Source organism: Lissotriton helveticus, chromosome 4_1, assembly GCF_964261635.1.
Source record: "Lissotriton helveticus chromosome 4_1, aLisHel1.1, whole genome shotgun sequence".
NCBI classification, from domain to species: Eukaryota; Metazoa; Chordata; class Amphibia; order Caudata; family Salamandridae; genus Lissotriton; species Lissotriton helveticus.
Genome location: NC_136063.1, coordinates 1,516,211,845 through 1,516,225,263, shown reverse-complemented (window position 1 = coordinate 1,516,225,263; position 13,419 = coordinate 1,516,211,845). Strand labels below are relative to the sequence as shown.

Genomic DNA, 13,419 nt, shown 5'->3' with positions numbered 1-13,419 from the left:
TATTTTTAAAACTGGAAAAATGGATTTGCTTAACCTAAATTGATTTTCAATTTCCTGCCATCAATAATGGGCTGAGGTGTTAACTTCTGCTGCCCTCATCCTCCAATAATATTTGGCCAAGGCTCCTTGTCTTGCTGGTATATAATTTTTTAGGCCGTATTCTAGTTGTATATGTGCCTGTGAGGTGTGTCGTGGGATTGGGAACATTTTGTTGAAGAGGCTAGATTGAGCTGTGTTTAAAACCATTGAGTCCTTTGTGTTCAACATTTCCGATCCGTATGATATGGATGGCAAAACGTTTGCTGCAATAACCTTAAGCAGATGACTTGAAGAACAGGAGTTGAGTTGTTTCTGTAAAGATTCCAATGCGATTAGCAGTTGTTTGGCTTTTGTTTCACCTCGTTCCAGGTGTTGCTTAAAATTGAGGTGACGGTCTAGTTGGAACCCAGGATATTCATACGAATCCATGTGGGACAGCGGTTTCTCATTCAACATCTAGATGAATTCGGGGCGTTTTTAATGGCATTTGGAAAAGCACATGACCTTTGTATTTTGATGATTGATTATTAATTGAGCAGAGGTGGTATATGCACCTAGTTGGGAAATCAGTTGCTGCAAGCCTACGGGTGTTTGGGATAGAAGGATGATATCATCCGCATATTGGAGACTAGTTATTGGTGTTTTAGCTAATTTTGGGGGGTCAGCTTGTATTGAGCGAAGTGTCTTCTCTAGGTCGGCTCTATAGATGTTAAATAGAGAGGGGGCAGCACACAACCCTGTTTTAGTCCTTTGCTGGTTGGAATTTTGTTTGTAATGCTTCGCCCATCTCTTTTCCTTACTTGAACCCATGTTTGTGAGTAGAAGTTAGTGATTGCCTCCAGGAATTTGGTTGGGGCTCCCCATCTTTTCATTTTTGCCCATAGCTTGGTTCTTGGTACTTTATCAAATGCTGCTTTAAGATCTACAAAGCATGCGTACAGAGTGCAAGATTTTGCGCAGACTTGATTGGCTAAAAGAGTGACTGCAGATATGTTCCTGAGGGTACCCATCCCTGCCCGGAATCCTGTTTGTGTATTTGGAATGAGGTTTATTCGGCTGGCCTAGTCCTTCAGGTCTTTCAACAGGTTTGATGCATACATTTTTGCCTCAACGTCAATGAGTACTATCAGTCTGTAACTGGATGGATCGGAGTTTGCACCCGATTTATATATTGCGTTTAGGATGCTTCCTTGCCAGGAGTTAGGAATCGTGCTAGTCTCTAGAATATGTGTGAACAGAGGGGTGAGATGGCCAGACCAAAAAGATGCATCTTGTCTGAATAATACATTTGGAAGGCCATTTGGCCCTGGTACCCCGTCTGATCTCAGTACCTGCTCTTGTGTGATCCGTGGGAAAAGTTCAGATGATTCTAACCTGGTTATCTGGTTCGCAGTTATTCTCCATACCCGTCAGTTTTCCAGGTTTAGTAGTGTTTTGCTCACCTGTAATTGAGATCGCATTGCATGTAACTTTGATATGGACTCTTCATGTGTCCTCCTTTATATCCGAGTCTCTTTATTTGCTGTCATGGAGAAGTTTCACGCAAAATTGTTCTTTGTAATATAGCTTGGCCACCTTGATGTCCTTTTTTAGTTTTTTTTTATTCTTGTGATTGACAAGAGGATCCCCTTTAAGGGTTCTGGGCCCTGAGTTCGCAGTAATTTTAGGTACCAAGCTGCCCCATGTGGTCTGTGCACTTTGTGACCGTTGCCCTGTTTGGAAAAATGTTTGTTTAGGTCACAGATGAATAACTCCCAGGCCTTTATACATAGTGGTTCAGCTTCAGGTACCTCCAGTAATCTGAAGGATGTCCACATTATGTTAACAATGCTATCCTTTTTCCAGATGAGGTGTTTTAAGTTACAAGATTAAATTGCGAATGTCATGGCTTTGTCTTGTACGGATTTTTCTATAATTGTGGACAGTGTAAAGGTTTGCGGATAATTGGCACGTTCTGCTCTTTTTTTTATGTGGAAATCCAGGATAAGAGGAAGGAGATTCTGGTCCGTGAATGTATAATCGATAATTGAGCCTGTTTTTTTAGTCACTCTTGTAAATGCAGCTGGGCTATCTAACTGCCCTCGTCTGTTAAGCGAACACAATGAAAGATCGTCCAGACAAGCCGCACATCTCTCGCAATGTGTGTCACTTCTATGTGTATTTTGTTGTCTGACCTGTAAATGGCCTGGTGTCTTTTTTCCTGCCCTGTAGTAGGTTCATGTTGAAGTCTCCAGTCAATATTCTATTAGCTTGTGGTTAGATAGGTTTTAGTGTTTCTAGCTTAGCGATTAACAGCTCGATTCTTGGCCCCTTTTGTTCGGCAGCAGGGTGGATATAAATGTTAAAAATTAACAGACAGGCAAAGGGTGCAGCGTTGCGTTTGATGCATAACATCCAGGAGGAATCGAGATCTATAACAGAGACTTTCCATAAGATGTCTGTCGAGATAAAAATCTAAAGGATGCTTTTGCCCTCCAATAACCTGTGCCTCTCTTAGTCGGGTTCAGATATTCCTTATAACCTAATATTAGTGAGTTATTCATCTGCCATGTTTCTTGTAGAAGAAGTATGTCGTACTGTAGAATACATTCTACAAAGTCAGCTTCTTCTAATTTTGCGCTTAAGCCCTTCACATTCCAAGAGCAAATCTTGCATCCCAGGATCGGATATGTATCCTTGCCTGGTTTTAATCATGCCATTCCATAGTTGTTGTTTGAAAGTTCGTCTGTCGAGTACCGGAGGACATGGCTGCTTCAGAATGGGCAAAAATGAGGGGAATTTTCCTTGAGGTTTGGCCATTGCCATTTGTTGTACTAAGTTCATACTGGCCTTTAGCACCTTTTAAGATGCTCTTTGTCTGGTTGTGTTGTTGTAATGGGCTTGGATAGCAGGGGTGCTCAGTCTTTTTTTAGTTCAATGCCCCATTTAGAGAATGACTCCTTCTGTTGCCATATCTGCTCGACAAAAGAGCTGTATGTGGCTGATGAGCCCATAACTAATGTGAAACAGGTCCTGCGTTGCGTGTGTTCTGGTTCAGGGAGTACTTAAACATTCTCTAACCTCCAGATATATCAAATTTGTGCTGAGAGAGACTGCTACTGAGAATACACCTTACAATCAGTCAAGAAGGCAGTACTGTGGCACTGTTAAACAAGCACACTTCAAACGCCTGATTTACAAGGTCTTCTAAGTCAGACATGAAGCAGGAACTTAGATTCATTTAGTGAACCACTGTGTGAAAATGTTCAAAGAGGCTGTTAGACATGGCAGCCTTGGTGTGGGTTTCCCCTTCATTTTTGCATTTGCCTCCTGTGTTTTTACTGTGTGTTGGACTTTGTTTTTGCTGGTCTAGATGCTTTGGGCACTTTGCCACTGCTGTTCAGTGCCAAAGTGCAAGTGCTCCCTCTGTAAGTTGTTATGATATATTTGTGTTTCCATGATTGGCCTATTTGGTTTACTGCTAAGTCCCTAGTACTTTGCACTATGTGTGCTCAGGGCCGCCAACCAAATGCAGCTAGTGGGCAGTGATCCCACACAAGCAGCCATGCAAAAGGGTCTCAGGCCTACCACTGCAGTGCCTACATGCAATCCAGTACTGCCAATGCCGACCTGGCAAAAGCACCCACTTGCCAGGTCCTAACCTTCCTTTTTCTAACATGTGAGTCGCACCTAAGGTAGCCCCAGAGTACCCCTGTGGGCAGGGTGCAGTGTATGTAAAAAGTAGGACATGCCCGGATGTGAGTGGCATGTCCTGATAGTGAAATACTTCCAATTTCGTTTTTCACTATTGAAAGGCTATCTGTCCCATAAGATAGAATGGTGAGTTTACTTATAACATCTAATACGTATAACTGCCCATGGGAACAGGATAGGAAAATGGAGTTTAGTGTGCCTGAACTCAGAATCTAAAAATGCATCTTTTAGTATGGATGATTTTTACATTCTGGGTTTGAAAATACCACTTTTAGAAAGTAGGTATTTTCTTGCTTAGCCATTCAGTGTGCCTCTGCTAGGGTTGTGTACTGACCGTCTGGCTTTGGAGGTGACAAGGGCTAGGGGTGTGCATTCTGTTCAGACAGCCACTTGAGTGGTTAGATGTATCCTGCCTTTTCAGAGTGAGTCAGGGCTGGGCTGAATAGACCTGGGCTACATTCAGAGTAGGGGGGAGGAGATGTATTTCACACCTGAATGGGCCTGGTCTGCCGGGGACAATGCTGTCTCAACCTCCTGCCAGGAAGCCAGGCCAGAGAGGACAGAGCTGGTTTTGTGGGACACAGACTCTCTGCCTCCAGAGAACAAAGGATTTGGTGCTATAAAAAGTGGGTTGGAGACCCCTAAAACTTTAGATCACTTTTGGACTTCAAGAGGAACCTCTGCCGAGGAGAAGAGCGGAAGAAACTGGAGGAGGAGTACTGCCCCTTTACTGTGTGCTGTCTGGGGTTGGCCTGCAGTTGCTGTTTCTGCCAAGGAGAGGAAATGTGTGTGTATCCTACTTGAGAAAGTATCTCCAAGGGCTTTGGAAGTAGAGCTTTGCCCCTGTTCAAGAAGTCTCAGGAACAGCAAAGACTTCACCATCCTCCTAGGCACCACCTCTGGAACCACTGGTTTCAGTCGCCGCAGAAGAAAAGAGCAGCCGACTCTGTCACAGAGTCTGTTGCTGGTCCAGTGTCCGGAAGACATTGCAGAAGACACCCCCGCACTTCGCACCGCATCCTTGGTCCCAACGACGCTGCTGCACGACCGTCAGCGAGCCTTGCTTGCACCTCGTCCTGTGGGCACCGCACTCCGCACCGCATCGCTTCACTCTGCCTGGACACCACTGATACTGTCGCTGCCCGACCCAAACACCGACCGGCTCTGTCACCTGCTCTGTGACCTCCCAGCACCGCATTGAGCACCACCTCACTTAGCATCGCAAGCCTTGGGCTCACCGATGTCTTGGGCGACCGCCACGGAGCCGCTGCCTGCACTGCACCCTGCACTGCTCCACTTCACTACAACAGCGACAGTTGCCCGAACCGGCCGTACTAACGTGTCAGCCTCAATGGGAAAGGTACTGTCTATGAGTCTGTCAACGCTTTAGCTGGCCCACACCAATGCGGTCGGCTGGAACTGTTAGACTCTGTTGTTTTTAGCATCGCGGTAGCCCCGGTCGGAGCTACCGACTCAGAAGTACTGTGTTTTGCACCTATTTTTTCATTTTAAAGGTTATCTTGCAAAGTAACTATTTTTACAGTATTGTATGTTGGATTTTTGTCCATTTGTAGTGTTTTCAATGTGTTACTTTATGCATGCACAAATTCTTTACACACTGCCTCAGAGATAAGCCTGCCTGCACATGCAAAGCTACCAAGGGGGTGCGCAGGCATTATTTTAGAAGTGTACCCCCCTTACCCTGACTAGGAAGAAGGGTCCCTACTTGGACAAAGGTGCAAACCATTGCCAACTATAGATCCCCATTTTTAACAGAGGATTTGTGCAAACAACAACATAAATGTGTGGAGCAAATCTCTGTTGCATGCTGATAATAATGCGAGCACTTGCAGGTTTAATGTGGCTTTTGCAATATTGTGCAAGTGCAAAGCAGTGGAGTCTCACGTGGAACATGCACTCAACATACACTGTCAAGTGACAATTCCTATTTATTAAATATCCACATAAAGGTAAACGACATAAATGAATAATTGTGCCTAAATTACACATGATGCATGCGAGCATGGCACAATATTCTCTTCACCAATTGCTTGCTCCTGGTGTGATTTGGCATTAGGATTCCATGACATTTTGAGTCTAAACCTAGGATTGATAGCGCTGTCATCTCCCAGTCATACAATCTTTGCATATTTTATCAGAGAACTTGGATCTGCACGACACAAGAATTGTTTTTGTCAAGGCAGTCACCTCAACTTTTTCCATGCATAAGTTAACTGTTTCTGCTGCTTTGTGCTGATTTGCACTCTTCGTCCGAGCTTCATTGTGCAATTGTCTGTACTAAGATATAGTAACTTTGGGCCATGAATCCTAAGTCCACTACTGCTGAATCATGGACAATGAAAGTATAATGCCCTGAAAACACTTAGGGAACTTGCAAAGTGAAAGCGAAACCATCAATAATATATAAAAAATATGATCTCGCTTAATCATTGGGCTACTTGATGAGATTCAGTTGTTCTTCTAACCTGGCTTTAGCAAGAAGATGGTGATATTACAAAGAGTGAATGACATGCTGAAAATCTTGGACACCAGCACATCTTGGCTTCTTTTTCTCCTTGACATGAAACAAAACGATCGGGGGGTCCGAGGGCTAGTTTAACGAACTCCACAAGGTACATGCCCCAATCAATGTAACTTATAACACCAAGAGTACCTGGAAGTCAATATGTATCTGTCACTCAACTATTAGTCCGACACCAACACCCTAAAAGTGATAGTATAGTGGGCGCAAACAAAGTGATAAAGCTAGGTGAAAAAAGCCCAAGAGCAGAGGGAAAAATTCCCATCAGAGGCCACACTGTACCGCCCTATTTAGCATCATTTGGGTGCCCCTTTGCTCACAAGGCAGAAACGGTGGTCTCAATGGTTTCACTGTGACCAAATGTAAATGTGCTCAAGGTGCAGTAGGTTATCAAAAATATGTGTGACTACTGAAAAAGCAGTGTAAAAGTATATGAAAAGTGAAAACTAAAATTGAATAAACTGAGTAGATATCAGTAATTTATTATTATCTTCCAGTTTCCCAAGTCTAAAAACGAAGTGAAAAGCACAGATTTAACATAATATCTGTGGTTAGTAGTGGTCAACATGTTTCAGCATATCGGCGAAAGATTTTTCAATGCATTCTTCAGGACCCGATGTTATTTGACTACTGCTTTTGAATATGAAAATTAAAAGATATCACCTGCAAAGGTCTTGTTTTACGTAGATAATGATGAGCTATCTGTTCTAAACTGGTGTGGAGTACTTTTGTGGTGTTTTTTCACTGTGATACTGTGAGTGTGTGTGCATGTGCACAAATATGTTACACATTGCCTCTTTAGTTTAGGCTGACTGCTCTGAGCAGCCAAGCTACTAGAGGGTGAGCACAGGTAAACTTTTAGTTTGTACTACACTTATCCTGACTAGAGTGGTGGTCGCTCTTTGGACAGGGTTCATATCACTGCCAGGTAGAGACCCCATTTCAAACACTGTATAACATTTTCTGTTTATAATGTTTGTGGAACCTCATACCTTCATGTTTAGAGACCTGCTAGCCTTGTGGTCCTGGTAGGTGCAATACAAAACTGCAACATTAAATAAATAGCAGATATTATGCAATTGATATTTTCTAGTCCAGTTAATACAATATTCCTTAAGCATCTATAAATCTATGAACCATAAACTGGGCCAGTTTTCGACACAAGACCCACACTTAACTTCTGTTGAACTCCACCAATTTATTAGCCTCAACTTCTTGTTTCAACCCCACATGATCTTTGTCCTGGCCTGGTACAAAATCAATGTGCCCGATCACCATTTAAAACAAAATCGAAACCATAAATATAGAAGATACATTTGCATGATTGTCCAGAATGCTGTAGGTCAGTGTACAAAGTCTCTTTTGCTTAATACAAAATCCAAATCATATTATGTCACATAAGCTGTATTTTTCTGCCCATCAGCTGTAATATTGAAGTCAACTCACTTTAAATTATAAGCAAAATTAGTGTTTTGTTAATAAGGAAAATGCTGCCTACGCATGAGAAATATTGCTCTGATGCGAGACAAAGTTATTTCGGGTAACACTAAGAGTGTTTAATAACCCTGGGCGAAGCACTACGCTCGCGTAGTTTGCGAAGTTTGCGCTACTTCGCACTACGTGAGTTACACGTAGCACAGTGCAAACATGCGTAGCGTAGCGCAGTGCAGAGGTCATTTTTTGCTTGCTTGCGGTCCTCAATGGCAAGCGACCGAGCAAAATGACATCCCGGCGAGACTTTCCTTGTTCGCGATCAGCAACATCAAGTTGCGGATCGCGAGCGTGGAAAATAAACCTCCCGGCAAGATTCTCAACGCGGGGAGGTCAGGTTTCTCATTGTGAGTGGTCGCGTATGCTGGCGACTGCTTGCGATGCGAAACTACCAGTCCGCGTTGAGAAAGCTGCCACTCGAGTAGAAATCTACTTGAGCGGCAGAAAACGACCGCTTGCACTGTGCAAATTGCTGTTTGCACTGATTGCACAGTGCAGACAAGCATCCGGCAAGTGCACTACGCAGTTCGCGTAGCTACGCGTAGCTCGCAAAGTGCACTTCGCGTAGCTATGGGTAGTGCTACTACGCGAACTACACCCAGTGTTGGTGTTTAACCATATTGCACTCATTTATGAATACATATTAGCCCAATTACAAGGACAAAATGCACTCTTCGTAACCAACCGAAGTGCTTTCTGTGCATGCATGATGTTGCATTAATGCGAGCAGCACTGTTTGTGGGTTATATTACTTTTTTGGACACACCCATATCAGATTCGGTTTACAAGCCCATGGCCAAACACTTGTCATAATGTTAAACATACATGCAAAAACTGAAATTCCACATCTATGATGTTCGAGGATATTTATCTCTATTATTTTATTGTACACCATTTGCCATTCATTTAATAAATACAATAAAATATTTAAATATATGTTTAACTCTGTTGCAGGCCCACTCGTCGGTGGAGAGGGCTGGTTTGATTGCTGGTGTGAAAATGAGGACGATCCCTTCTGATGAAAAGTTTGCGGTCCGTGGACTGGCCTTGAATAAAGCTCTGGAAGAAGACAAAGCTGCTGGCCTCATTCCATTCTTTGTGAGTGTCTTTAAATATTTCCACAAAAAATTGTATTTGTTATGATTTGAAGCCTTGGTGAACCCGGCATTGCTCAAGATGTTTCTGAGTCCTTTCAGTGAATATGGGGTCTGTGTTCCCTGGTGAAAATAACCTGGGGAGATCATGAAGCCCATTTAGGTTTGGTAACCTTTAAAACATTAATCAAAACCTACAACTATGCTTTTTATACCCTACAACAGCATGGCAGGGTGGCTAAAGAGCCTGCTGGTAACACTGGCTGAGCACAGCCAAAAGCCATCCACACCTGTTGTTGTATGCATGGTGGATTAGGTGAAGGTACCAGGATGCCGCACATGGAGACAGAACAAGTCACTGAATTGTTTGAACTGAATCAGGTTTTAATACCTCTGCACAGCATCTCGAAGAAAGCAGAAAATTAAATTCTGAAGTTTCATATACGATAGATCTGATTCCAGATAAACATAAGTGGTAAGTTATCGCTTTTTCTGATGGATACATTTGCCAGTGGATTCCTCACCTTGTGAATATCACCCTGCGTCAGCAACGTTCGGAAACTTCTTTTGTAGCACGCCGGCGTGGTCGACGTCATAGGAACACGGCATCGCACCCGACTCCGACTGACGTCACTGACTCCTTATTAGGCCTACGTCGGCGTGATGACATCAGTTCCCTTTTTTCCGCGTCGTCGACACTAACGGTTTCGAGGGATCCTCTGTAGCTTGAGAGATACTTTGTGACTTTTCGTTGTTAGAGTGTTTCTTGTTCTTCTAAATCGGCATGTCTTCGAATAAAAATGGATTTAAGCCGTGTGGTGAATGCGGTAAGATGATGTCGATAACGGACCCGCACGAGGACTGCGTATGGTGTTTGATCTCGGATCATGACATCCAGGGTTGTTCTTCTTGTAAGAACATGAATCCCAAGGCACTTCGTGAGAGGGAAGCAAAGCTCCTTGTTGCCAAGATGAAGAACAAGAAGGACAGGAAGAATTCGAGGTCTCCGACTCGACGGTCGAGGTCGAGGTCTCGTTCGAGGTCACACTCAAGGTCGTCTTTGGGTCGTGCTTCAGTTATATAAAAAGAAGCACAAGAAGAGATGACACGAGTCTCAACGTCATTCTGGAAAGGGCTCGGACTCGAGACCGAAGTCGGAGGTGAAGTCGCTTCACAAGGATGTGGTGTCTCAGACTCCAGAAGTACAAGACTCCGAGGGTGAGGCTTTACCTGCGGATTCACCGGTTCATTCACCGAAGCCGGTGTAGAATCCTTCTCCGGCTTCATCTCATTCTCCAGTCCGGGGAGTTGAAGGAGAAGAAGAGGATGAAGTAGAGGAGGCTCCTTTGCCAGAGGGTTCGTCGACCCCGGTGCACCAGCCTGAGGTAGAGGTCGAGGTCGAGAAGACTGCGGTTTCTCGAGAGCAGCCTGTGAGCTCTTATCCTGCTTTTCCGGCTCCAGGTCAGGACCCTACTCAGTTTCTGAATGCAATGTATGGAGTGTAGGTTGTCCACCTTTGAGTAGCTCACGAGCAGCAGCTTGATTTATGTGTAGGTGAGGATGGGGATCCGCTTGTAGATGCCGCTCCGTAATGGATCTGCCCGACGCGTTTCGAAGCTCCATCTGCTTCTCGTCAGGGGCTTTAACGGAAGCGGTGTGCGCAACCGCTAACCCACTTCTCCATTTTCCATATGACACACCCACCGATGGGAGGCTCAAATGAGACTGTGTATTATGGGAAGTGTGGTGCAGAAAGCACATAATCAGGTCCTGTATGGACCCCGCAAGTGGGCCCGTCCTCGATCCCATGTACGGCTGCTGTTTCACTTCCGTGACCCCAAGGATAACGGGGTGGTGCATACTCCGCGGCTGGACTGCCGCGTGTAAATTGTCGCTCCAGGTTGTCCACCTTTGAGTAGCACACGAGCAGCAGCTTGATTTATGTGTAGGTGAGGACGGGGATCCGCTTGTAGATGCCGCTCCTTAATGGATCTGCCCGACGCGTTTCAAAGCTCCATCTGCTTCTCTTCAGGGGCTTTAACGGAAGCGGTGTGCGCAACCGCTAACCCACTTCTCCATTTTCCATATGACACACCCACCGATGGGAGGCTCAAATGAGACTGTGTATTATGGGAAGTGTGGTGCGGAAAGCACATAATCAAGTCCTGTATGGACCCCGCAATATATCACACGACAACTTCCCTTGAAAGAAAAGAGCGGAGGCCAGAGGGGAAATCTTTAGAGGCACTTTATTCGTAAGCTGTGCAGGTAGGTGGCGGCGAATGCATTTCGTCTCCTGTTGCCTTCCTCAGCGCCCTGCACCCACCAGAGTCTTGCTAATAGTCCATCAGCTCTGCTCCGCCTGATGTAATGGTGATGTCACTGGGCTCCTCCCCGAAAGAACTCGGCTCACCTGTTGGTGCTTGTAAACCATTAAACAAACTCCAACCCCCAGAATGCGTCATGTTCATGGATCTGGGTCGGTGGTGTGGGGGGCACACCAAATTGGTACTGGCTCCAGTGATTATAGCAGGCAAAGCTGGCTCGACTCGTTCCCTCGCAGCCCAGGTCCAAAGTACCACCTCGGGTCCCCTCGGACTGTAACGGCCGTGAGGTTGAGAGACAAATTATGCGGGGGCAGCCATACAGCGCACAGCACCCTGACTGAGGTAAAATACCTCACACCGCATACATCCCCCAATCCTGACGGCGGACACCGGAACTCTTGATCCCTCAAGAAGGTGAAACACTGCAGAGCAATGTGGTACCAGTTCTGTCCGGGTCTTCTTGAGTTACAGGGCCATCCGTACTGCGTTCCTGGCATCGCGCAGAAAATATCACACGACCATTTCCCTCGAAAGAAAAGAGCGGAGGCCAGAGGGGAAATCTTTAGAGGCAATTTATTCATAAGCTGTGCAGATAGGTGGCGGCGAATGCATTTCGGCTCCTGTTGCCTTCCTCAGCGCCCTGCACCCACCAGAGTCTTGCTAATAGTCCATCAGCTCTGCTCCGCCTGATGTAATGGTGATGTCACTGGGCTCCTCCCCGAAAGAACTCGGCTCACCTGTTGGTGCTTGTAAACCATTAAACAAACTCCAACACCCAGAATGCATTATGTTCATGCATCTGGGTCGGTGGTGTGGGGGGCACACCAAATTGGACCAGGGGACTTGATTATATATATATATATATATATAGGTAATGCATGCATACATATATACACACACACACATGGCCAATAATAAATGTAATTTAGAGAAACTGTACTAATAAATGCACTTTGATACATTTATTACTATAGTGAAAACTAACCTCAAATGCCGTATTCTTACTACAGTACAGCAAAGTTGCCATAAGAAAAATTCTGATATGAACCTCACATATTGCATAGTACAATGACTTCGCATAGGGAAGCAACTTTGATAACAGTTGGGTGATAACTAAGCATGGGCGGATTTTGCGGATTCGCAATCCGCGAATTTGCGGATTTGCGTATTCGCGGATTGCGAAAATCCGAGAAATCCGCGAATTCTCGCGGATTTGCGGATTTTTTGAGGGTGTGTGTGTTCGCACGGGTTTCTGCAAGTTCGCGAGGGTTTTGTACAATTTCGCAAATTGCGAACTTACTTGTCGGGTCGCCAGTTTTGCGAACTTGTTATTTCTACGTGCCCAGCCTGTTTGCTAAGATTTCTTCATCACTGCCACCCTCTGTCACCACTGGCACTCTCTTTGGTCACCCATGCCACCCTCTGGCTCACCCATGTCACCCTCTGTGTCATCACATCACCCTCTAGTTCACCAGTGTACATTATTGGGGCAAAGCAAAGCACTGCCATCCTCTGTCAACACTGGCACTCTGGTTCACCCATGCCACCCTCTGGCTGGCACACCCATGCCACACTCAATGTCATCACAACACCCTCTGATTGACCACTGAGTGAACAAACACCTGCTAAGTGCTTTAAGTTTTGCAAACAACAATACCTGCCCTGCCCCAACTGACATTAATGAAGGCTGGCACCTGCTTGTCTGCTCCCTTTCCTTTTTGTTGCAAATGCAATGTAAATAAAAAATTTTAACAGGATGCAATGGCATACTTGTAACTATTCTGTGACTGTCAGAGCAGGGTCACACAATAGTTGCAAGTAGGCAACCGGATTCTGGAGGGCCCCTTCAGGAAGCACTACAGGTAAATGGTTACAAATGATGAGCTCGAACTTTTGCACCTGCTCGTTCGTTTTGCTTTTGCAAAACTCGTTTTTCGGTAATTTCGCCCTATTCGCGGGGCGCGTCGTAGTGCGAACTGGCCCGTGGAGGCCGCGAACTCGTGCGAGTTACCTCAAGGTTGAGTATGGGCGCCGCCATTTTGTTTGCGTGACGTATTTCCGTTTCCGCCCGCTATGTGTAATCTCGCGCGACTCGCGCCTTGCGAATACAAGTTCGCACGAGTTCGCGAGAGAAATCGCGTGCGAACTTACTTACGCGCACGTGGTCGGGCCGCCATCTTGTTTTTCATTCATTCTATGTGTCTGGGTATGGTGTTTCTATCCTCTGTATATC

General features: G+C 45.3%; 1 protein-coding gene across 2 annotated transcripts in view; it reads left to right on the top strand.

Annotated features, from left to right (window-relative positions):
* LOC144829207 (aromatic-L-amino-acid decarboxylase-like) overlaps nt 1–13,419 on the top strand; it is a 626,175-nt gene that overhangs the window by 379,652 nt on the left and 233,104 nt on the right. For both annotated transcript variants that reach the window (XM_078688108.1, XM_078688110.1), the window contains exon 6: nt 8,720–8,863. In XM_078688108.1, the coding sequence (XP_078544234.1) occupies nt 8,720–8,863 (144 nt within the window). The remainder of the gene's footprint in view (nt 1–8,719; nt 8,864–13,419) is intronic.